The sequence below is a fragment of the Stegodyphus dumicola genome, chromosome 12, assembly GCF_044657685.1.
Source record: "Stegodyphus dumicola isolate Sdum_Otavi_A_Nest chromosome 12, ASM4465768v1".
Classification (NCBI taxonomy): Eukaryota; Metazoa; Arthropoda; class Arachnida; order Araneae; family Eresidae; genus Stegodyphus; species Stegodyphus dumicola.
Genome location: NC_140779.1, coordinates 108,586,098 through 108,613,804, shown reverse-complemented (window position 1 = coordinate 108,613,804; position 27,707 = coordinate 108,586,098). Strand labels below are relative to the sequence as shown.

At 35.8% G+C, this 27,707-nt stretch overlaps 1 protein-coding gene across 1 annotated transcript in view; it reads right to left on the bottom strand.

The window, feature by feature from the left end:
* The window catches only part of LOC118188116 (nose resistant to fluoxetine protein 6-like), an 82,960-nt gene extending 58,589 nt beyond the window's left edge, over positions 1–24,371 (bottom strand). Inside the window, exons 1-5 of the mRNA XM_085827414.1 lie at positions 23,892–24,371; positions 19,457–19,629; positions 19,285–19,375; positions 14,039–14,141; positions 6,051–6,262 (exon numbers count right to left, since the gene is read on the bottom strand). Coding sequence (XP_085683540.1) covers positions 6,051–6,262; positions 14,039–14,141; positions 19,285–19,375; positions 19,457–19,629; positions 23,892–24,303 — 991 coding nt within the window. The 5' untranslated portion in view covers positions 24,304–24,371. The remainder of the gene's footprint in view (positions 1–6,050; positions 6,263–14,038; positions 14,142–19,284; positions 19,376–19,456; positions 19,630–23,891) is intronic.
* Between the last annotated feature and the right edge of the window lie 3,336 nt (positions 24,372–27,707).

Here is a 27,707-nt window from a genome sequence, read left to right as displayed (position 1 = left end):
CCAAAAAAATATTATTGATAGTGGTCAAAAAATAGTTGATCCAGAAGTTGGAAAAATTGTTTCAGATTATGGTAGCCAAACTGTTCAGTAAACGGCAATTAAAAAATATTAAATCTGCAAAGGAAATTGATGAGATTGTAGGAAATGGTCAGATTCTGACCCAACAAAACATGAATAATGTCAATGTGCAAGACAATAACTCTCTTAAGCAGGACGAAACTTGGATTAACCCCCCCCAAAAAAAACGCACAAACGTACTTTAAATGATAGCAGTAACTCATCTGTTACAACAATAAAAAATAGCTATTCTACCCTTAGAATAGATGACGGCATGGAAGTCAATAAAACGCCCAACACAAGCCCTCAGGATATGGACCAATCAGAAGAAGGCGAATTCATAGCCCCTAGAAAAACTGCAAACCGTGTACCGCCGATTATAATATCTGACGTTACGTCTTGGAAGCCCCTTAGAGATGAAATTAAAAAATTTACCACAGCTACGAAGTGCGTACAAAAAGGTGGAGACATCCACATAAAAGTTAAATCTGACGATGATTATCGCTCAGTCACAAAATTTTTGGATAATAAGGAAATACCTTATCACACTTTTCCCCTACCAAGGAATAAGCTCATTAGAGTAGTAATAAAGAAGCTTTCAGTGCATACTAAACCTGAAGAAATATTAGAACTCCAACAAATAAAAATTCCAGTTAAAACGGTTAGACAGATAACCAAACAGATTGACAATGAAATTGTCAAATTGCCATCTTTTCTTGTAGAAGTCCCACGGACTGTTGAAGGAAAAAAGATATTTCAGGTAACACATATCTTGGACCTTGCGGTTAAAATTACCTCTTTCCAACCAACCCCAGGGCACAAACAGTGCCATAACTGTCAGAGATATGGACATAGTCGCTCTCACTGCAAACATAAACCAAGATGCTTAAAGTGCGGATTAAACTATATCACCACTAGCTGCCTCACCTCATTCTCTTAACTCCTACCACGTCAGACTTCCTACCGTCATGTGCCTACTGGCTCTCCTCATGAGCTAGAAACAGCGCGCTTCGCGCGCTACTCCAGCCATACTTGTTCGGATCGGATCGGATCGGATCACCACTAGCTGTACAAAAGATAGAAATCTTCCAGGAAAGTGTTGCCTTTGTGGGGGACACCACGTCAGTTCCTACAGGGGTTGCGAAATGCACCCTGACAATATTAAACGTAAGATTGCTCAAAAAGAAAATCAAAGAGATGCCTGGAGTAAGACAAGAACAAATCCTCCAGAAAAGAACTTGGAGAACTTCCCCCTATTACCGAGTAGAAGAAACACTAAAGAAAATGTTAATGAAGCCAGTCCCTCATCAGCCAACCAGAATGAAGCTCACGAAAGAGAACAATCAGGCTCCGCCCCGGATTTCCTGAAATGGATCAAAAATCTATTTACTCAAAGCAAAGCGCTATTTTAACGCTTTTTTAAAGCCAACTCAATAATGGAAAAGCTCCAAATAGGGTGGGAAGCCTTTGAACTTTTAGCAAATTTAAATTATGAATGTTAATATTGTAAATAACTATACAAGCATCCAACTTACTGCCTCCAGCAGTTTAAATTTTGCCTTCTTTAATGCCAACGGAGTTCGCGGCAAGAACACTGAGATCATAAACTTTCTTAATTGCCATGACATTGATATTTTCTTAATTAACGAGACACATCTTCGAGCTAGTGATAAATTTAACATACAAGGTTATAAAACCTTTAGAAAAGACAGAGAAAATAACAGGGGCGGTGGCACCCTGATTTTCATCAGAAGACACTTGCAGGCCACCTATTTTAATCTCCCAAGTTCTAGTAATATTGAAACTACTGCCATCATAGCTCACTCTCGCACTAATGAACCTAATGAATGCACTAAATGAATATTTCTGCTTATAATCCCCCGGGACATAATATCAGCAACAGTGACATGAGCATCTTTAGCGGCACTATGCTTCCCACTATACTAGCCGGAGACTTAAACGCGAAGCATCACTCCTGGAACTCTCGACGTGCAAATGCAAACGGGAACTTCCTTTATAATTATGCCCTTACAAATGATTTAAGTATCTTTGGACCAACGGATCCCACCAGATACAGCCATACTGGCAGTGCTGAAGTTCTTGATATTGTTATCACAAAAAATATTGCACAAATTCCCTTTCTACAAGTTTCACACCAGCTAATTTCCGATCATCTGCCTGTCAGGTTTACTTATTACGGCTTTGAAAAAAATATTCCACTTAGAAAAATCACAAACTGGGATAAATTCATTCATTCTCTGGAAAATCTACCAGCGCATCCTGCTTTAGCCGATATTACTGACATTGAGTATCAAATCACTAAGGTCAATAATTGTATAAAAAGTACTCTTGACAAATCTACTAAATATGAAGAATATAAAAAAGAAAAACTTCCGGATAACATTATTGACAAAATTAAGGACAAAAATCGCACCGCTAAAATTTGGCGCCGTACTGCTGATTCTAATATCAAAAGAATTCTTAACAGAAAAAATAGAATATTAAAAATCTTCTAAGTGAATACAGATCGGATAGTTGGAATAATTTATTAGACTCAAGGGACTTCAACCCTGATACAGTGTGGCGTATTGGGAAAGCGCTCAGAAAGACTCATAGCGGCAACATTGGACCGTTGCACACCGATACTGGAATCGCATATTCTGAAAAAGATGTGGCAGAAGTTCTTGCAACACATCTTAAAAAAACCTTCACGACAAATAACTCATAAGATGAAGATACAGAAGAAGAAGTTTTTAATTTCATTATTCACCTTCCTGACAGAACAGATGGACAGCATATTGGTTACTTCTCGCCCATTGAAATTCAAAACATTATAAAAAATCTGAAAAATAGAAAGGCCCCCGGCTACGACGAGACAACAAATAAAGTGCTTAAAATTCCCCCAATATTGTCCTAATTACCAACATAATTAACGCCTGCATAAGGCTTAACTATTTTCCGCAGCAGTGGAAAATGGCACATATCATTACTTTTGTTAAACCCGGCAAAGATCCAAAAAATGTTAACCCTTATCGCCCAATTAGCCTGCTTCCAAGCCTTAGCAAAGTTTTGAGCGAGTTCTACAGAAACGGCTGACCAGACACTTGGAAGACAGAGGGATAATTCAAAATGAACAGTTTGGTTTTCGCCCACAGCATAGCACAGTACATCAACTTCTCAATGTTACTGAATTTATTGCCGATTCCTTTTCCAAAAAGAATACTATTGCAAGCTGTTTCCTAGATTTAGAAAAGGCATTTGACAAGGTGTGGCATGGGGGACTCCTCTTTAAGCTACACCTTGCTCATCTGCCTATAAATTTTATCAAACTAATGCAAAGTTATCTAAAAAATCGCAATTTTCATGTCAAAATCAATAATACTTTATCCTCAAGAAAAAGAATCAAAAGCGGCGTCGCCCAGGGAAGTGTTTTAGGGCCAATTCTCTTTAATATCTTTACTAATGATATGCCAATCCCACTAAATTCAAAACTTGTGAAATATGCAGATGACACCGCTATTTTTACAAAATCTTTAAAACAACAGTTTGCTGTAGACAAATTAGAAGAAGCAGAAAAAAAAGTATAAAATATAAAATACAAAAAAAAATTATAAAAACCTAAAAACTTATAAAACAATTATGATACTTAAGTTTTTATTTTCTCATCTCTATCCTTAAACTTTCTCGAGCCTGTGGCTCCCCTCTATTGAGCATCAAGTAAATCACTTATGCCAAATTTTTCTTATTTCTGCTCACTTTTAATAATTCTGATGTGGAGGTAAAGGGTTTTGAACCATAGGCACTCCGAAAATTGCAAATCATTGGCATTAGAAGAAGCAGTTAACATCATCGCACATTACCTCAAATCTTGGAAACTTAAAGTCAATCCGGATAAATGTCAAAAAACGTAAATATAAAGATAGAAGATCAGCCACTCCTCGTCGTCAATAGTACTAAATACCTGGGTGTCATTTTCGATTCACAACTCCTCTTCAAGGAACAGACTGCATACGGAAAGCTACAGCCGCAAAAATGGCTCTGTACCCTCTCATCAAAAGAGACTCAAAATTAAACATTCAATTAAAGAAAAGAGTTTACATGATGCTGATTAGACCGACACTACTTTACGCAATTCCCATATGGGCTACAGTGTTCAAAACGTACAGACACAAGTTACAAGTCTTTCAAAACAAGATTCTAAGAGAAATAGTTAATTCTCCTTGGGTCGTTAGAAATTTGCAGATACACATAGAATTAAAACTCAGACCAATTGCTGACCAAATTATTTCAACCTGCCACAACTTTTTTAGTAAAATTGAACAGTCTCAATATGATCATATTAAGGAACTAATCGATTATGATCCAACACTTGAAAATGCTGCTAAGCTTCCTAGGAGCATTTTTCATAATCCAAGGTGGTGAAACTTGTAAATAGCTGTACATACTGTAAATATTTCCCCACTAGAGACTTTTGTGTTTTTTTTTCAACTTATTTAGGACTTAAAAAAGGTCAGTGGATTACTACTTTATATCATTATTTTCATTATTTCAAGAATTTTATATTTTATTAGTGTTCCTATAGAGACTTTGTTAGAACTATTGAACTTTGGACTTATAAACTCTTTCAGGACACACAAACTGAATTAATTATGTGTATTTCACCATCCCGCCTTCTAAACTGTGACTTATGCTGAAATATTGTGTCTTTTAAAATTACAAATGTTTCTTAAAATGTGTGTTTATTCCAGAACGTTGTACAGTGTGAACTATTTGTGAATACTGTTAATTTATATGACTTTAACATTTCTCATACGAGAACTCTTGAAATTCACCAGAAATATATTACTGTTGACTTATTCCTCATCTGAGCCACTCCTACCAGTATAATTACGATCCATTTCATTCTGAACCTGTTTCAAAACCATACTTAATTTAAATTACTTAATGTTTATTTTTTCAAATGCTTTATTAAGCAAACTTTTCAGTTAGTTATATCTTTTGTCACAGCTCGAACTGCTCCCAGATGCGTTTTCACTCTACATACCTTTGTATTTGCTTCAGCTTCGCCTAGTAGGCGCGGCGTTACACGCCCATTTATTATATATACCAACGCCTAAGGGCATTTTTTTCAAAAGCGGTGTTTAAAGCAGCAGAGGCTGCTAATTGCCTCCTAACCATTCAAAAGACAAAAGACAAATATTAATTTATTCCCCCTCCCCTCCATTGTAGCATCACGTTCACGGTCACCTTTGGCGAAGTATTCAGGAAAGATCGACATCTGTTGCAAACCTGTTAGAGATAGGAATCTACTTTTTTTATGGAATCGAAATTTTATGCGTAGCCAAATTTTTTATTTTTAAAATTACATAAGATAAAGTGAAATTTTTGAAAAATTCGTCATTTTCAGAAAATTTTATTCCAAATAATAATTGCATATCAATAAAATGTTTTAAATATCAAGAATAAGAGAAAAAAAGGTTTTTTACGACAAAAAGCTGAAGCTAATTTTCTTGAAATCAAAATTTCTTAAAATTCTTCAATTTTTTTTTCAAATTCAAATGTAGGGCCACTAAACTGCTTTCAGCAGGCCACTCGTGGTCCGCGGGCCACCGCTTGAAGACCCCCTACATCAAACTGGAAAGAATGGTAAAACTTGCAGCACCATCTGTCAGAAAACATTTAAACTAAAACCAGGATTTCACAAATTCAGCAGGTAATTTGCTGCTGGAATTTTTTTTTAACCTTAACCCTTTTTCTACTTTCAATTTTTGAAAACGGTCTATTTTAGAACACGATTTAAATGCAAAAAGAGTTTCAGTATATACATCAGTTTTCTTAAAATGAAAATGAATAAATTTTCTGTAATAATAATTCTGTAAATGAATAAATTTTTTGATTTTCATAAAACTTATTTGAGATTTGTTGTTACTAAATAATAAAAAGAAAAGTTATTTATGTTTGAACAAAATTTCACTTAGGAAAAATATACTAACTATGGAACAAGTTATTTTGTGGTTTGTTGTATAAAATGCATTCATCATCAGCAGTAGTGCTGCTTTCAACTGTATTTATACGACCATTATTTGTATGAGAAATGTCCTCCTTATCACTGCTTATCGATAACTCATTCCTGGTGAAAAAATACTCGTATGCTGTTATAGAACTCCCAAGTATTGCTAATAAACTGAACAAAGCTATTAAGCATCTGAAATCGAAATAAAAGATTTTAAAAACATAAAATATAAAAATACATTAACATAACAACTGACAACATGAACGAACAAAACAAACATAAGCGTTTAACGAACATAAAATATAAAAATGTAGTAAATTTGAGAAACATTATAAATTTAACTGGTCTAGCACGACATAATGTATAAATACAATAAATGGTGTTACATATACTAATAATAATACCATATACTAATAATAATACCATATACTATAATATAAATACTAATAATAATACCATATACTATAATATAAATACTAATAATAATACCATATACTAATAAAGGAAGAAAGATATATTCAACAATTACGAAGTTTATATACAGGATGTTTCATAGATCATGGGACAAACTTGGAGGAGTGGTGGAGCGTACTAAAACATGCATTTTTTTATAGGAATGTAGGGTCTAAAGTGACGGGTTAAGGCAGGAACGAAAAAAAAAAAAAACCCCGATACGAGAGGAAAATGTGTTTATGTACAAAATTTCAACGCAAAGTGCTTCTTTGTAGCAATATAGTATTCACAATAAATGTTCAAAATTGCTACCGCCAGCAGTAATACATGCTTGGTAACATCGCAGAAGGGATTGACGAACATTTTGAAAAACGACAGGCATTTCGCGCACGCTTGCAGCCGCAATGGATAGTCGTGCAACTAGGTCCTCCAGTGAATCAACGGGAGTCTCGCAAACGATGCTCTTCAGATGGCCCCATAAAAAAATCCAAGCTGGATAAATCTGGCAAACGGGGTGGCCATCGAACGGGTCCACCACGGCCGATCCATCGGCCCAGAAATGTCCAATCCAAGTAATTGCGAATCCGCTCCTGGTTATGGGCTGGTGCACCATCATGCTGGAACCACATGCGATCACAAACGACAGCCGGAACATCCTGCAAGAATTCCGCTAGGACCTCTTGCAGAAAAATATGATAACATAAGCCATTTGTACGTGCAGGTAAGAGGTGTGGGACTATGAGGTAGTCGTTAACAATACCCGCCCACACATTCACGGAGAAGCGGGTTTGGAATGCATGTGGAGGTGTGCCGTGTGGTTTATGAGTTGCCCACACCTTGTTGTTACTACTCTCCATGTCTAGGAATATATTAGACGAGGTCCATGAGTCCTTTCACCCTCAGAAAATCGAAAACAAGCTTAGGAGACATGTAAAGGTCCTCAAGAGACAACTTCAGGCACTCGAGGATACGTGCCGGTGATGCCGGTGCATTTTGACATTTAGAACAAATGGGGCGCATCTTGAGATCTCTCTCAAAAGTAAGTCCTTTCAGGTGTCCACTGAAGAATCAGGAAAGTGTCTGTCACAATCAATAGCAAGAGATCTTCCAGGACAATCAGCTTGATAACAGGGATGATTCGGGGGAACGAGCCAAATTTGCCTGTCTGCATGTCTTCTAATGGAATACAGTTCAAGATATATCAATGAATCGGTAACTGGTAATGGTTCTTCAGAACCCTCCTTCGCCAGAATGTCATCCATTTCCCTCATATGTCAACACGGGAAGGAATCCACTGAAGTTGCACTTCACAGAGTGACGAGACCTGCTTAAGCCTGCTAAGAATTGCAATTCTGGCCTTATCACCAACTCTTCGCCAGTTTGAAAGATATTGGATGGCGCTACGACTGTTAGACAAAAACCATACTGCCTTAAGATCTGTAAAGGACGAAACAGCGTTTAGTCCCTCTCTATAAGCTCTTAAAAACAGAACTGAAGTCAGAATTTCTTTTCTTTATTTTAACAATATTTCCATTTGTGCATTTAATGACAACTCTCGGCTCAACATTACGGTCAATTATACCAGCATACTCAATTTGACTAAGTGGGCTATTTTTCTTAGTCTTTGGTTATTACTTCAGCGCTGCAGGAATTCTGAAGTTCTGTTTTGGGAATCATAACTGAAAAGTTTATTATAATATTTTGCGAGGCCAGCATTTCTTCTTAGGCCAAGGGGTTGAAGGTCTGTTTCATGCAACGCACTTTTATTCGGGCAACTGTTGCGTAAACCAGTTATAATGCGAGAAGCACTAAGTTGGACTCTTTCCAATTTCTGGAGTTTGGTAGAAGAGGCACAACAGTAAACGGGGAAACCCGTATTCGAAAATAGGTCGTATTGATAGATGAATACGTAGTTCTCAAAGTGCATGTATCGGCTTCCCAATCACGTCCCGAGATATACTTTAAAATGTTTAGTCGTTTTCTGCTCTTAAAACCTAGTGCATCCAGATGTTTTTTACTAGTGATCTCTGGATTGAGAACGAAGCCAAAATACACTCATGTCCATAAATTAAGGATAATTCGGAGTCACGCGGAAATCGAACTCTAAAATAAATATATCACCTGTAAAATCACTACACACATCTTCAAGAATCATATGCAAATTTCAGGAAGTAACCAGATGACACCGACGGTACGTCACAATGACGAGAGTGTAAGAGAGTGATATATAAGAAATACAGCCAAAGAAGTAAAATTGTTCGCAGGCGCTTTATAAGCATTTCACTGCAATAACCGAATAGTTATGACACAAAGGACGCATTTGGATGATTTTTTACGTGGTAGAATTATCAGCCGTCTGGAATGTGGGCGTACCCAACTGAAAGTATCAGACAAACTTGGAATTGCCCAGAGTGTCATTTCCAGGCTTTGGCAACAATTCCAAGATGATGGTAATGTGAGTAGACATTACAGCACAGGTCGCCCCAGAGTTACAACGCCGAATGAGGACCAGTATTTGGCAGTTACTGCCAAAAGAAACAGGCAGAGCACAGCCTCAGACCTGTCTCGTCAGCTCTCTTCAGCCACTGGTACGACAATTTCAAGGCAGACCGTGTACAGACGCTTAGGGAAGGTTGGTCTATATGCTTGTAGACCTGTCAGATGCGTTCCACTTACTGCAACTCACTGTAGCCTGCGGTTATCCTGGAGTAGAGAGCATGCATTGTGGACACTGCAACAGTGGGCTTGTGTGATGTTTTCCAGGTTTAGCTTGCAGTCTGATTCTCGCCGGACTTTCATATGGAGAGCTCCAGGTACCCGTTACCACCAAGAAAACATCATTGAACGACACCGTTACGGTGGTGCAGGAGTTCTCGTTTGGGGTGGAGTTATTCTGGGTTCCAGAACTGACCTGCATGTTCAAATTGGAACCATGACAAGCCAAATCTATCGGGACGTCATTCTGGAACAACATGTACGTTTGTTTCGGGGCGCCATGGGCGCACAATTTGTGTTTATGGATGACAACGCTTGTCCTCACCGTGCAAACATTGTAAGCGAATGCCTTCAATCGGAGGATATCACACGTATGGACTGGCCAGCATTCTCACCGGACTTGAATCCAGTAGAGCAAATGTGGGACATGCTTGACCGACGAGTTGCAGCCCGTCAACCTCCTCCTATATGTCTACCGGAACTTCGGAGAGCATTGCTTTTTGAGTGGTGTAATATCCCCCAAGATCAGATCGATAATTTGATACTCAGCATGCCTAGGCGTTGTACGGACTGTACTGCATCGTCTGGGAGACATACAATGTATTAACAATCATACCAACCATGTAATATTGGTTTTTTGTAAATAGGTTATTTTTGTAATTTGCTCCAGAGAGAAAAAATCGCTAATTTTTTTAATAATATCAAACATATAGAATCTTTTTTTGCTCTTTACCTTTTGTTTAATAAATAAGCTTTACAAATAAGTCAAATTTGTTTTGCTTCTAACACTTCCTTTGCCTGATTTTTCATTATCCTTAATTTATGGACATGAGTGTATTTGGGATGTTTGTCATACGTAAGAGGCAAGTTATTCATAAAAACCTTTGGATGATAATTATAAAACTTCCTATTGGTGGTAAAAAAACTAACATTAGATTTAGTTGGATTAAAACTCAATTTGTGATCTTTCGAGAAGTCATGAGTCATGGCCACACGTGGATGTTGCGGCTACGGAAGATGCTGTTCTGTGAGAAAGTTGCCTCGTCCGTGAATAGCACATCCGGTGGGAAATCCTCCTGCGCCGCACAATGCTTGCAAGAACCAATGACAGAAATGAACTCGAAGAGGGTAATCTGTCTGTTGCAAGGCTTGGACTCTCTGCAAATGGTATGGGTGCAAACCATTTTCATGCAATACTCTCCAAACGGTGGAATGACTCAGCTGCAGACGACGTGCAATTTTTCTTGTACTTGTCTGAGGTGATTCATGCACAATGTTCAAGATGGATTCTTCAATGCGAGGTTGTCATGCAATTCTTCCACTCCTAGTGTCAGAGACCCGTTTTCACATAGAGACCGATGCAACCTCTCGAACATTGTGTACTTCGGCATACGCCTGTTCAGAAACCGTTCCTGGTACAATCGTAGCGCTGCTCTGCCGTTCCCATTAGCAGCAACATACATGAGATTCATATTAGCTTTTTCCATGTGCGTAAACTCACCCATCACGCTCAAAATCAGGAGTTGCGAATGATTCTCTAATGCATCGGATCGTGGTTTGCCCGGCTCACTACCGCCCTCTACCGCTGCATTTGCCAGCACAATCACAGGTGTAGTTCCTATAATTGTTAGTGTTCTCTTTTTTAATATTTATTTTGAATGCTGTTTTGCTGCAAAGAAGCACTTTGCGTTGAAATTTTGTACATAAACACATTTTCCTCTCGTGTCGTTTTTTTGCGTTCCTGCCTTAACCAGTCACTTTAGACCCTACATTCCTATAAAAAAAAATGCATGTTTTAGTACGCTTCACCACCCCTCAAAGTTTGTCCCATGATCTATGAAACACCTTGTATATATATATATATATATATATATAATTCTGTAGATAACTTGAAGATTAGAAAACAGCTGCGTAGATACAAAAGGCGACATAACAAAGAAGAAAAATTTTCAGACGTGGCCTGTGATTCAGCACAGTTCCATTTCGTGATAAAGAAAGCGCGCATTTTAGCAAAGCGATAGAGTCGGTTCTTTGTTTACATTTTGAACTGCGACTAGATAAAAAATATTCGCAATGCGACTTTTACATAATGGCATAATGCATATTAATTTTCAGATGACTCACTTTAGATTCACATATTAGTATTTTTAAACCAAAAAGGGAATGTAACCAAATTAAAATGAGGAATTAAAGGAATATTGCTAAACTAAAGTTAATAATTTTCTTTCGTATTTTATATCTCGCATATATCTATATCCATTAACTAGCTCGAATACATATCTATGCGAAATGTCAAAGAATGGCACTTCATCTCTGGATGACAAACACTCTGAATAAACGATGGGAAAAAGTCATTAGGCAATTAGTCTGTCATTTAGGCAAAGAAAACATAAATAAAAGAAATATATCCTAATGGCGTATTTTCTTCGAAAAGTATAGAACCAATGATTAAATAGCTTCCGATTCAATACAAATAGCGAAATGCTTCATATTGGGTATTTTTAAATAAAAGTACAGAAAGAAGAAAATCAATAAAAGCAAAGCTTTTCAGCTTCTAATAATTCTAGTGTTTGTAAGTAGTTTAGTAGAATAAAGTTCGCATATTCTTTTTGGTAGTGTTTTCTTAGCATTATTTTGCATTGCTGTGTTAACAAAGTTTGTATACTATAATGCATAATTTCGTATATTTTCATTTGTATTTTTTATTTTCTTATCCATTTATATTTGCTGCTTACCTCTAGTTCCTGGGTGGCGAATCAGTTTTTCTGCTTTGAAGAATTGGCTTTCAAATCCGCTACGAGACAATGGTCTCACTTTATCTCTTTGGGACGATGACTGCTTTTATTGTGATGTGCTCTAAGTAATTAACTGGAAAATAGCTTACAACAGCCATTTTATGGCTACGTAAGAATCGCGAATTTGCATTAAAGCATGTTACTAAGAGAATGTGTGGAAATCAAGAGAACAATGATAGAAGTTCATGACGTGATAGTGAATGATAGAAGGACATTTGAAGCATGAGAGGGGTAGAAAAAGGAGAGTGGCAAGAGTAAATTCATAAAAGTTTCTAAATATGAATTCCTACCCTTTGCTCCGGTTTATTTAAATGAAAATTTTTACACCTATCCACCAATTCTGGAAAGTTCATATTGCGGTAAATCCTAATACGGAATACTTATTCCTTTCCTTTGATTGAATTCAGTATTTCACTAGTAGTTGAGTAGTAAAAACTGTTGATAGTGGGAATTCGCCCAGGCTTCGGTCTTAGATAAACAGGTTGACTGCATTGTTGGTTTTCAACATGCGTAAACTGTATATAATCCAGTCTTAAAAGACTAGTGGCGTAGCTAAAAATTTTGCAGCCCAGAAGGAATTGCCTCCTCTCTTGGATGTTCCAAAAAAGACTGAAGGTTTCCAAAAATTTATAACAGGTAAACGGTTGCAGGGATTATATTAATTTTTTAACAGTTACTTTTAATTTTAAAACTCTTTCTTTTAAATTCTTGTTTTTCATCTAGAACTTCCTACCAGAATAAGTTTTTAGTATCGCGTTTTATGTAAATGAAGTAGAACAACCAGCATTTAATGGGAAGGTCAGTTACTTCCGAAGAAGGGTTCAAAAGTTCTCAGCAAAGCGTGTTCTGCCTTCGTGCCATATCATTGCTTTAAGCCTTACTACGTTCGACCGTAGTCTTACATGCCTGTTAGTATTCGCCGGTGAGATTTAATTGCGGGCCAACTCGGTTAGTTATTTCTGTACAGCTTCGGCTACGTTTTGGCTGTAAACTGACTGTATCATTTCTATGAGTGAATAAAAAGATATTTTAAACGTTCTTCGGACTTATGTTTATACGTATACGAAGACCAGAGCATGGTTTTACCAAAATAACTGCAACAGAAAAGGTGCATTTCTTATCGAAGACAAAGAAAAAATAATGTACAAACCTGGTTCTGACAATACAAAGAAATATTCAGTAAAAAATTGATGATTGCAGCAAGATTTTCTCACAACGAGAAATTAAAAATAAGAAGAGGAGGGGAATATTAAAATCAACTCAATATTCTATCAAGAATAAGTTTTATGCTCGCTATTTATAGAAGAAATTCAATTTCTTTATTCCAGTAATTTATATTCAAAGAGTGAAACTTCATCAAGACAAAGCAACAAGTCATACTTCGGAAAGTACCAATGCATTCCCTTGAAAAAATGCAGAGTGATACAGGTATTGCATTGTACCTTTTGAACGTACTCATGAGAAGCCGCACTGTTGTGCCCTTGGTGTCTCGAAAGGAGCTGTTTCTAAACTCGAACCCCCATGAGTAATGGGTATGGAAAGTAGGGGAAGAGGAAAAATAATCAGTAGCGCTGAAAATTTTACGAAAAGCCCTTCCACTATGGAGATCACGATGTTGACTTATAGTAAAAAAGGCTAACATATCAATTATCTGAACAAAATACTCTGTACATTATAAAAAATAATTAAACTGCCTCGAAATCCTTCCAAGAATGTGTAAACATCCTCTGTACAATCATTTTTATCAAAAATTTCCGCTAACGAGAAACGCAAGTGTTTTTCCTCTAAAACATTTTCTAGATAAAAATTTTCCATTTGTACTTCAGCATAATTATATAAACTTTATACTAATTTATTAATACCTTACTTGTATCTTTTATCACCTAAGGACAAGTTTCCAAAGTCATTTTGTGATTAAATGTAATAATAATAATAAAAAGTATAAAGGAACAAATGATAAATAGTATTAACATTTCTGTAATAATTCCTAAGACTAGCTACTCACATGACGGCTATCGCAGAAGAATTTAACTTCTTTGAAGTTGGTTTGCATGTGAAGTCTGTAATTTTTAAAATTTGACCAGATTTATTTGGAACAGGCACGGATTCTGAAAATAAAAATAACATTGAAATGCATTTAGTGTACCTCTTATAAGTAAGTAGTCATAACGATGCTAAGAAAATTCTTTTGAATTTTATTACGTATTAACAGAATATCGTCTAAATGCAATTGTAAGAGTTATTTTGAATTTCTTACGTATGAAATACATAGAAAAAGAAATTAAATATCAGCACCCCCTAAAAATATTAATACCTTTTACGAGGTCTCATAGTAATTATTTTATCAATAGCATCAAGACTGCATAGAATATACAAGGTAACATTACTTCCCATTTACTTCTTGTACAGAGTAAGAAATGGAGTCCGCCGAAAACGTCTCAGTGAAAACAACGCAATCGCGAAAACGTGGTGGCACAAAACATCCCTGGGAGAAAAGAAAACATTGCAGTTCAACAACATAGTGGCACAAAACACCGTCAAAGAAAATAAAGCGGTTCGAAAACTTCGAACAGTTCGAAAACTTTTAAAAACATCGTCGTCGAAAATATTGTGGTAAAGAATAAAGCATTTACAAACCATCGCATGACGATAGCATCGCAGACATGTATTTTTAAGCCTTAAAGCTAAATAATGATTTATGAGAGCAAGAAGATTTGTTTGGATTTGATAGATTATGGCAAAGCACACTAGGGCTATCTACCTAAGAAGAGAGATGCCTTCGTGGAAGATTTTCTAACGGTTTGGTTTGGTTTATTTAATTATGGCAAAGCACACTAGGGCTATCTGCCTAAAGGGAGGGATGCCTTCGTGGAGGACTTTAAGGGAAACTGGCTCATATACACGTTACACACGGGGAAAACCACGAAAACGCCCATGCAGCCAGCCCGTTCGCGGGATTCGAACCTCGGACCGAATTACCAGTGTTAGCGACTTTACCGCTCGGCCGCTGGTGGGCTCGGATTTTCTAACGGAAACTGGCTCGTGTATGCATTACACACTGGAGAAAACCACGAAAACGTCCATGTAGCCAGCGTGAACCTCGGATTCGAACCTCGGACTGAACTACCAGTGTTCAGCGACTTTACTACTCAGCCGCTAGTGGGCACGCAAGAAGGAATGAGGAATATTTTTACTTTTATATTTCCTGTTTTTGAATTAACTAATTTTTTTTTTTTTTTTTTTTTTTTTTTTCTGAAAACGTAAGAAAAAAATTTAAGCATTCAAAATCTGAAAATGAATAGGAAAATAAGGCTAGGTATAACGGTGAGAAAGATTAGAAAAAGGAAGAAGAGTAACTGCATGTAGTTTTATGCCTATTAAAATCTTTAATTAATTAACAAGTTATAAAATTCTGTTAACCTCTACAAGTAGCATTAATTTTCTACTCAATTTCAGTTTTTTAATGCTTGTATTTCTTTCTTAATTTTTCAGCAAAAATTTATTAGTTAATTTGAAAATATAAAAGTAAAAATATTCCTCATTCCTTCTTGCGCTCACAAATCATTATACGAATACGCATTTACGATATTTAAAGCCTAGAATGGGCCTAGATGTTTAAAGCCTAGCTGTTTGGGGTGTTATCATTATGCTATCATTCGTAAGTGCTTTTTTTTAAAATAAGATATTTCGACTATGATGTTTTGTACTACAATGTTTTATAATTGCCATGTTTTCTCCTTTCTTCTTTGTACGACGACGTTTTCAATTTGGGATATTTTCACCGCGATGTTTTCGCCTGTAACCTAGAAAAAGGCACCACAGCCAATTTCAATTTATCGATGGTCACTAAATTTCATACATTTAGAAGCGATACTATCTTCATGTTTCAAATTCTGCTTCAGTTATCTCAGATGATAATTATGCCATTGATTTATCTTCCGCTGATGGAAACCGCACAGCATGTGGTTGACATACTTTCATGATTCAGTCAGCATTTTCAGTCATTTAACGCAAACAATTTATGCAACCCACAGCATTTTCTTACTTTTCCCTACGTTGTTGGTACACTGGAAAGGGTTATTACAACGAAAAGGTTTCACAACAAAGATGTATTTAATTTAGATCAGAAATACAAATGCAGTTTAAACTCTATGTCTTAAAGTATGGGAGTTATCATAAACGCTTCAGATCCAAATTCTAGTCCAGAAGATAGGATCAATCATTTAAAGAGTTAACTGCAGTATTTACAACTTCTTCATTCACTATGTTGGCTCATCACACCTACATATATTCTTTGTACCTTCCTTTGACAGCGCAATAAAATCTTGTTGCAGTTTGCATAATATATCAGGACTGTTGGACTCTATGTAAATACATCATAAACAGTTTGACTAAGCTATTGAATTAAACTTAATTAAGATATAAATTTCCTAAAAGAAAGAAGAAGAAGATTAAGAAATTTTCTAAAACAATAGATTTATGTTTTATCAGAGTATTAAAAATACTGGATTTAGGCGAATAAAGTACATAACATATTTCAGTTGTAGGAATACATATCTGAATATTTAAGCAATTCCCTCCCGAACGTATGCGATGTTACCATTTCCCAGAAAGTTTTCCAATGGCTACAGAAAACCCTCCTTTGGAGTACTTACTCATGATATGACTCATGGATAGCTCATGGATAGCTCATGGATAGCTTCTTGCAATCCTTGTTGCTGGGGAATTTTTTATTTTGTAGGTTCTCTTTGATCTCACTGAAAACTGCGTAGTACGATATAACGGTTACTGGGACATTATCATATGCTGTTGCTTTTAGAAGTCAATGAGTTCCTTAGGCACACACTTGCCACAAATTTTAATGCATTTTCAAGTCCTCATGCATTATCCTGTATAGAATTCATCTGCTAATTCTCGTTTCATGTTTTACCTCATCGAAGGTAATGTTTTTGATTTATTAAGTTGGATAACTGCTGTACTCAGACTGGGGTGTTTATATACCACTGCTCATTCCTTTCCCTATAATTTCCTATATTGAAATTCTTAATCCACTTAAGGCCCACCAGCGGCCGAGCGGTAAAGTCGCTGAACACTGGTAGTTCGGTCCGAGGTTCGAATCCCGCGAACGGGCTGGCTGCATGGGTGTTTTCGTGGTTTTCCCCATGTGTAACCTGTATACGAGCCAGTTTCCCTTGGAAAGTCCTCCACGAAAGGCATCCCTCCTCTTAGGCAGATAGCCCTAGTGTGCTTTGCCATAATTAAATACACATACACTTAATCCACTTAAATACAGAACTTCGAGGAGGACTTGCTCATCACATGCAATCACTAATGGTTTGCAAATTTATGCTACTGTCAGTTTGTCTTTCCAAAGAAACCCATACAGCATTCTTTTGACTATACATGTAGTATCCTCCATTGCACCATACTCTCTTGTCCGTGGTCTTCTGCATCGCGCTTAATGTTGCATACCCGAATACAAATACGCAATTAACATTAATACAAAAAGCAATCATGCAGTCGCACCACAGCGCCTTAAAAAGGGGCATACTGGACCTATGCGTCAGTTCGCAAGCAGCGATAGTTCCGTGTAACTTCAGATAGCCAAAGAATAAGAATGAGCCGAAGACACCATTTGCACGATAAAATGCGTTGGACAGCCATCCATCGGGATGTTGCAAGCTGGTACAAGACAATCCGTGTTGTGAGAGAAATGAGTGTGCAACGTAGTGCCATCAACTGGCTGTGAAATCGTTGCCAAAGGGATCAAAACCCTTGTTAAAGACGTGGGTCTGGAAGCCGGAAGTCTGGAAGACAACGGCAGACGATTGCCTCCTGTTGCTATCTGCAAGGCGCTGTAGATCACTGAGAGCATGACAGCTGGCGTCGCATCTCTCTTCTGCTGTAGGACAATCTAAATCCCACAAAACTGTATTGCGTCGACTGCATTAAGGTGGACGGCATGCAAGACGACCTGTGGTTTGTATTCCTGTGACCCCATCCCATGCCAAAGCGCGATTGAATTGGGCCCGTGAACATCGCAGTTGGATACCAGAGCAACGGGGCCATGTTCCCGAAGGGTAATGATATGGTGAGAGCCAGGGACATGCTATTGGGTGCCAAACATCGTCAAAAGAGACCGTTACAGAGGAGGAGGCGTACTTGTATGGGTTAGGATAGCAACGAGCGGCTGCACTGTCCTGTGCCTGATGGTTTTGTCACAGCCTTCTGATATCGCGACGAAATTCTACACCTTCTTGTGCGTTCTTTTATAGCTGCAATGGGTACCAACACTATAATATATATAGTCAAATTCAGTAACTGAATTGGACTGGTACGGAGTTATCTGGCGAGTGAAACTGCCGTGGCCTGCTAGATCACCGGATCTTAATCCCATAGAGCATGTATGGGAGATGTTGAGACGATAGGTATCAGGTCGTAGTTTGCCGTCAGCCCCTTCCAGGAGTCCCGACATGCATTACTATAGAAATGGGCGCTACTGCCATAACAAGCGTTCAACGACACTGTTGTCAGCTTGTCTTGCCGTTGTCATGCATGAATTGGTATCATATCCGTTATTAGCATGATGTTTCCATTGCATATTCTTCCAACCCATTTGATTTTTCGCGATATGATGGTCGTGATACAAATATTTTTGTGTCTTTGCTTTATTCTTTGCTATGCGGTCTAGTAATGCCAAATCAAACTCTTGGATCAATTTCACGTATATCCATTAAATAATTTTTGTTTTTTTCTGTGTTTTACCTTTGTTGGCTTATTTTTTGAGCAGGAATGTATATGGAAAATGTCCTTATCATTCACACTCTCTGCTCACAAATGGCGGGAAGGGGACGTTTACACTGACCTCACGTGAATGCAGAATACAGCAATTCTGAATTTAATAAGCAATTATAACAACTAGTGACTTAAAAGCACTACTAGACCATGAGTGCGTTTCATGTCTGAGAGATTAAGCATCGAGTTAGGAATCAACATTTTCGAGATATAGCAGTCGACAAAATTGCTTTTTCAAATAACCGATGATATTATTTTCAAGAAAATTATGCCATCATCAGTTTCATTAACTTTCACCTATTTTCCATCTGTCACTACGGGCATTTTAAATGGAAGAAAAAAGGAAGAGGATCAGTTCTTAACAGGCACTGAAAATTGCTCGAAAAGACTTTTCACAGTGATTAATTTCGAACTCATAAATTTTATCTAATAACATTGTGTTTATGAAATACTTACTACTAATCTGTAAAAGTCTTTCGAAGTCTTCTTTTAAGAGTGAAGAACTACATGTATCTGGAATGCATACACCTGACGTGATTGATAAATTCTGAAATATATAAAATATTATGAGAAACATGAAATTTTGATACTTTAAATAAGTTACGAAAAAACAATTTAAACATCTTACAAAATTTGATATCTGAGCTGCCCACTGAAGAGTGCAATATTTTCCATGAAAATTTCCAGCACTTGTATTCACCTGAGGCGGAGCATACACATTTATGCATTCATCGTAATCACCATACCATTTTAAATTTAACTGTAAAATTCCACTTTCTGGTTTTCCAAAGGCGTCAATCACTTGAAAAATATGAAAAATACATATAATTTAATATCATTACACAAAATACACATAACGATGCTTTAATATCATGCAAAAAAAAATGTATAATGTTGTAGCCCTGTAATTCTGCCAATTCCATACCTTTGAATTATACATCGAATACAAGTAGTAAAAAACAAAAGTAAAATTCAACCGTAAAGTATAGTAATTTTATTTGTATACATAAAGTTACCCCCTCCAAAAAAAGAAAAAACAGATGTGATTATTATGGAACAGAATTTTCAAATTTGGCATGTAATCGTGCTTCATATCTACTAATTCAGTATTTATGGTTTCGCAGTTGAAATACGTCGCCAGTTGGTGAAAGTCAGCGGGACGACTTCAACATTTCTACCCTCTTACTGATTTACTCTGTGACTGCAGTGTCTGACTCTCTGCTGACTCGTCCAGCTTAACATGGTGTGTTTTTATCAAATCTTTTAGATAATGTGCTTGTTAATTGTCCTTCTTATTAAATTCTCAAGTTTTAATCGTTAACTTTATGACTGACATCAGTTAATGGGTTTGAATAATTTATTTATTTAACTAATCTTAACTTTTGAACACTTGCTAAATCAGCATGTCTAATTAGTCACCGGACGTGATATAAATTAAATATCTTCAGATAGGTAGACGGAACAAATACACTATATATACAATATTGTTGCATGCGTAGGGGGTTCGTCATAAATTGAATGTACACAGAACTCTTGATAGCATGGTAAAATGCATTTTACCAAAAGAAACCGCAGTTCTGGAACTTTCCACAAAAATAATCGTACAGCTCTTCACAATATCACAGAGTACAATCAGTAGCTACACTTTAAACTGCTTAGATTGTTAAACACAAGCAATACAAAGCAGATCTAAGCGAAGCGAACCCGGAGTTATCTCAGTATTCCGAACTCACGTTGAACTAACAACTGACAGCCAATGCTGTCTTCGATCTTTATATAGTTTTATTCGGCCGCCGAGATATTTCTACTACATTTTGCTTCTCGAAATTACTGGAAGGCATACAAGGACCGGATACGGTTGCAGTTACATATAGCATCAATTAAAATTATTCAGTTACAATATCCATTGCAGTTATACAGAGGATCAAACGGATCAAATTACACACACACGCAGACCCCCCCCAAAAAAAAAAATCCACTAAAATTATTTATATGTGTACAAAATTCGTAACATTACAATAAAGCACAGAGAAATGAATCGCAATAATGGAAATAACCAAACACTGAAATAATTAAGATTAGAAAACCATGTTAACGTAAGATGCACTAATAAAGGGAATCTATAAATAATATAACCAATCACAGAGAGAAAAAGTAAAAAAAAAATCATTCACACTGCCTTGCTTATGACGATTCTTCACTGGGTAATCCAGAATGCCGCGATCACGTGTTGAATTATCATCTTTAATTTTTTTTTTTTAAATTTTTAAATAATCAGCATTTTAAGTATATTTTAGTAAAAAGGGTGATTTTTGCCGCTCAACCGGTACAGTGGTTAGCATCGCTGACTGCCGTGCCAAACGGCCCGGGTTCGAATTCCGGAGAAAGCATGGATGCTTCTAAATGTATAGTGTCGGCATGGCGGCACTGTAAATATGCGGCGAGCCGAAAGTCCTCTCGTGTGGTTTGGTGGAAGAGAAGAGGGGTGGGAGACCCTCGGACCGTACCAGTGCCTCCATATATCTAGGAGGCACTGACCGTGCCCTCGGGGTTCTCTTTATCAAAATTGGGGGCGGAGTTGAGCTAAATCGCACTGTCACCTGAATGGTGCTCAAGGCTGTTGCCAACGGCAGGCGTAATGTAGTGCTCTTTGCCACGAGGAATCTCGTGGGCTTTGGTTAACTACGTCAGACAACTGAGCATAAGCAAGAACACAACAGGGTGATTATTAAATGAATTAAGATCGGATTTTGAGTATCACGAAAGGATTAAGAATGTTGTGTATGAGCTAAATTTGTGTGCCAAATTGTAAACGAGAACGAGGCATATGTAAGTTAGGCAGTCAGTAAAACATATGCTGAAATCCATCCATCATTATTAGTAGTAGATCATTTTCACGGTAAACCCAATAATGAGAACCTGCGTTAGCATTTCAACCAGGAAAGAACAAGGAGGAGAAATGCAAACAGTTCTCTCAGAAATTTATGAGAATCCTTTCAGATTAGAGATAACATCACGAAAACGCATTTTTGTTAGCTTACATGTCGAATGAATGAAAATAAATGTTTTCTAAGAAGTTGAGACTGTCCTTTAGCTAGACAATATTTAATTCATCTACCTTTTTTCTCTTTCTTCCAGTATAGAATCACACACGTGTTAGGGGAAAAAAGAAAAAAAAAAAGATTTTTATTCCAATCATCTGTTGAAGCAGATATCATATTACTTTCTGTCACGTTTTGAGGATGTTAAAATAAAAAGTATCTTAAATTGATACACCTGACAGCGAGAAAGCACACTCTCAATATACTTAATTTTACTTTATAGGGAAGCAAACAAAGTATGTAATACATCATTCAACCTAATTTATTACTATTATATTTAATGTTTGTAATATCTTCTTTATATAACTTGGCATTTAAACTAGATCTTATTTGTACACACTTCACACGAACATCAAACATATTGTTCATTATTACTTGCAGTTTCACATATCTTCGATAAATCTTGGAAACTATCAGTTGGTGATACTTTCTGATATCAGCATACTACTGTAATTACGACCGAACAATAAATAATTGATATTTGCAAAATGCACATATATTTTAATACCATATAACAAGTTTGTATAAAACTATAGTACGGTTATAGGCTTTCTAGATGTATAGAAGTTTAAATCAATGCCCTGTAGACCCTACTAGAATAAGAAGGGAGCTATCACTTTGTCTGCATTGCGACGGCAAAGCCCAAAGAAGATTAAAATAACATTTTTTATTAAATCTTTAAATTTAATAGAATGCACCAAGTGTCTTTAAACAAAACTTTGGCATCTGCGAGTACTTAAAATAACATAAGTTGAAATTTAAATTAAAGCATCATAGTCGCAGACTACATAATCTCAAACAATTAATAGCTTAAATAATTAATAGTCCGTTTTTAATGTATGCCAGAAAAAAGGTTAAAACGTGAATTAACTCGGGTAGACTATAGGACGTACGTAAATTGTAAGCGAAGCCGCCGAAAGCTCAAACATTCCAAACACTCAGCTTCAGTTTTTCAGAGTAAATTTTTTCACTCAGCTTCAATTTTTCACAGTTTCACAGTTCTGTGAAAATTTGAAAATATAACGCTGATTTTTGTTGTTTGATTTCTAAATTAATACTTGTTCGGCGTGTTATTATATCTTAATTACTCAGCTTCAATATTCACATAACGAATTTGCATTCTGGTGAGGAGGCCCACCAGCGGCCGAGCGGTAAAATCGCTGAACACTGGTAGTCGGTCCGAGGTTCGAATCCCGTGAACAGGCTGTCTGCATGAGCGTTTTCGTGGTTTTCCCCATGTGTAACGTGTATACGAGCCAGTTTCCCTTAGAAAGTCCTCCACGAAGGCATCCCCCCTTAGGCAGATAGCCCTAGTGTGCTTTGCCGTATTCTCAATACACATTCTGGTGAGGATTTCGGAGAGAAGAAGTTACAGTAAATGTTTAAATCATAATAATTGATTAATTAACATAAAATTCTTACACGGTAATTTCGTAATTCTACAAATTTAGGCTAGTATTATAGTAAAGGCGCACCATATAAAAATAAACAGAACCGAAAAGCATGCTGATATGATCTCTCAGGACTGAATTTGGGATACATAGTTTCTAGTAGCAGTGTTACAGGTAACACAGTGCATGTTACAGATATGCCTGTGTTATACACACATTATTAGCATACAGCGTTGCTCTGAAATTCATTTTCGATCTACTTTTGTTTGAAACACTCAATATAAACTGAATGTTTAATACAAATACATGGAATTTTACATTATAATTTTGTTCTAAATTCAAAATGATTCATTTAATAAAAAAATTATTACATAAAATATTTCCTAGTTTACTACAGTAGCAAGAATTTGCAGGGGATTTTATTCATAAATACATTAAATAACTGAAATCTTTTAGAATTTGAATTCAGATAAGTGGCAAGTTTCCTGTGTTTCAAGTTATAATTGCGAAATATGACATAAAATAATACACAGCATTTCGCTTTAAGCAATTTTAAAAACAAATTACTTACTGTGTGTAGCCCAAGGATTCTGAAGATTACCAACATTCTCCAGAGTATACATTAAGTCAAGATGACATTTAGTTGAATCGTCTTCAGAAGAAGAAGAATGATGCTGTTGAAAATGTATTCGATCATCGTAAGCAAGACCATAATCTTGCTTACGTGAATCTATAGCTTCACCTCCATCGGAAAAGGTAAAATCACGGCCAATTTTTGTTTTCAGTTCCATAAGTTCCGCAGATTTTTGTATTTTTGTTGATAAATCTGCTGGAAGTCTTGAAAGATCATAATTCGAAAAATCATCTGTTTGTTTTTCGTTTACCGAAATAACATTTTCTTGAAATTCATTTTCTGAAAATGTTGGAGATAATTTTAAACTAAAAATAAGCACTAAAAAGGCTTCATATAAAGAAGTCTTCATTTTCCGTCGAGTCAAAATTTTTTATCTGTGATACAGTTTTTAAAATAATGTGTTTTGTATCTTGCTGTGGAAACTGATTTAAAGGATGACAGGAAAAGATTTGTACCATTACCTAATATAAACATGTCAATACTATTTCAGAATGTTACACAATTAACATACCACCAATGGAATCGTAGTTTGCAATCAAAAAAGCAATTGATAATATTATTGTAAGCTTATCTACTGAGCATCAGTCATCAGACTATTGTTGTAGCTCTTTATCAATAAATAGGAAATCAGACATTGACTTCTACACATAAACTTAAGCAAGAATGAAAAGGCTTTTATAAAATTTAAAGCTTTATATCTAATATGAACTTTAAAATTGTTAGTGGTTCAAAGTAATTACATCAATTCAAAATATCTGATGTGGATGTTATATGACTTCGTCGTACGGGTTGTTAAATTACACACATTTTTTTTTTGCTGCACTTCATTTATATATATCCTCGAATTTCATTAGAGATATATTTCTCATTCAATCAATTGATTTCTCACTTCGCGGGAAGGCAAAAGTACATAAAAATTCAAAACATTTTCATTAAAAATTGTAAAATACAAAAAAGTAACACCAAATACAGTTAAAAACGAGGGGTAAATAGATCTCTTCTAAGTCCTGGTTTAAAAACAGTTAAACAGACAATTTTTACATTTAAAATTAAAGTTTTTATGTCAAAACAAGCAATTCGGCCAGCGGGCAGATGGTCAACGGCCAAAGGCAAAACTTTCAGTGCACAAAATTGGAAGTTAACGTTTGGTTCCACTGTGCAAAATGACATTCAAGTTGGTGCAACAAATGACTTAATTCACTACTTTAATAAGTTGCAAATGTAAACAAGTGACGGCCTCGTTGGAACTAGCGCCACTTAAACTTTTAAATTGTTGATAATTCTACAGCTATTGCATGCAGATTAAGTATAGGCATAAAAAACTTATCCAAAACATAAGAACAACAAAATTCAATCCCTTTGTAACATTCTAGCTGAAATAGAGTTCCTTGATAGCTAGAATACTGAAGAACTGTGTGGCGACTATTCGCTGAGTGCTTGCGTGTAAGTAACAAGTTCAAATAAGGGTTAAAATAATCTTGTATTCTAACTCAAAATGAATTAACAGATGGCCCCTCTCGGGCGTACAATAAGTCTCCACCTGAGCTTTAACTCAGAGCAGAAAACACAAAACTAAGTAATATTAAATAGAATTAATCAGAGCTTAGATTAATAGGAACAACGTGGCCGAAAGGTAGAATACGCTTTCTTACTGAAGTAACTCAAACCTCAGCTTAAATACTCGTTTCTATCTTATTTGCATAAAGCGTAATCCTGAGAATTCATTCTGGCAGAAAAACATACGTGAGAAACTAGATGGTAAAGGAAAGGCTTGTTCCAAAATAAAAACAACTGTTAAAAAAATAAAGTAAAACCCTCAAACTTGTAAAGCAAAAAATGCACAGTTTGCTAACATTTAAAAATAAAACAACTGAGTTCACCGAGCCCTGTAACAGAGTGGGATATAGATATGGATATATATATATAGTAAGAAATTTAGAACTAATATTTCACAAAGACCAGAAATTGAAATTCATAATTAATAAATTTCAAATAATCATATAAATGCAACAAAGAATTTTAAAATGTTAAGACCAAAATATTTCAAACAAGCAAAATCCCACTTCAAAAAAATTTTTTATATGAAATTTAATGAAAAATGAACAAAGACAGAAGAGGAATTCAATCAACCTCATTGTCACTTCACCAGGGGGGAGGAATTTTGAAATTAGTTGAAATCTCTTTTCTACAAAAATACCTACTTTTCTGTATCCAGAATTAACTGATGAACCATTTCAATGTATTTTAATTATAATCATAGCAGTTTACCCGAAAATTCTGGCACTTCCCCAGAGCAAGGGAAAGCAAATTCTAATTATAAAAATTAGAATAATCTTAAAAAAAAAAAAAAAAATAATAATAATAATAATAATAATAAAGTTTATATATTTTCGCGTTTTGAAATTTGGCATATTTGTTATAAGCGATAATAACGTCAAATGTGGTTTACGCCCTTTGTTAAAATTATTTGAAAGAATTAACGATGAAACTTTTTTTCCGTACATGCACAATAAAAGACAAAGGAAAATAGGTTACCATAAATTAAGAATTTCGCCAATGAATTACTCTTGGTGCAAACTGAAAAAAGCGCGTCATGATAAGTTTTGAATTATTCGGTAAGTTCCACAGAAAAAGTCTGATTTTGTGTCAAAATACCTATGTTCGAACAATGTCATATAAAAATCTAATATATATCCAAAGTCGCGCTTTCGAGACATGAAAAATGCAAGTTAAATTTCGTCAATCGGCCCAGAACGAGAAATACGAAGTCTCCTTTTTTTTTTTTTTTTTTTTTTTTTGTAAAGAATGTATAAGGAGAAGCAAAAAGCAGTGAGTAACAGCAATATGAGAGAGATGATTGCAGGAAGGAGTTGAAAATAATTTAATTGAGGAAATGCACTTGAACGACATCGAAAGTTTTTATTATTTATTTTCGCATGATGGCACATCAATTTGATGAATTTCTAACTCTCATCGAAGTATTTATCCAAAAGCAGAGCACTAATTTCATCAGAATATCGCAGAAATGGATCGTTTAGAAGATGAGAATATTATATTCCACCCAGAAAAATATCCTTGAATTTATTTATGAATTTCGTTAAATGATAATTAAAAATTCTTAATTGCACACTTCAGTTTCAGGGGGTAAATTTTTCATGGGGTAGAACACTACCAATTTTTTTTGCATGATAGCGGCACTTAACAAGTGGGCCACCTTTGCCTCCTATGAAGGGACGGACATTTACAACCATGCCTTCTCCGGGATTCGAGCCTGGGTCCTTTGGTTTCGCAATCGTCTCCCCTAACTACTATAACGTCTGAGCGGCCGGTTTAATTAATGTAACAAAAATTATTTTTTGGGTAAACGTCTGGGAGAATTATTAAACTAAATATCACATTTGAAAAAGGAAAGCAGTTACTAAAAAAATTAATAAAGAATCGAAATTTTAAAAAGTGTTTTAAAATATATTTTTTTATGCGTTATGTACACTGCCCAAAAAAAAAGGGGGGAACAATTCTATATCTCCTGTAGACTGGGCCGATTGACAAAATTCAAATTGCGTTTTTCATGTCTCGAAAGCGCGACTTAGGATATATATTAGATTTATATATAGCACTATTCTAACATAGGTACTCTGACACAAAACCGGACTTTTTCTGAAATTACATACCATTTTTTATACATATTTCGATTTACGACTCAAATTATAGTATTAAATTATTTTGTAAAAATCGTACGAGTTTAAAAAATTA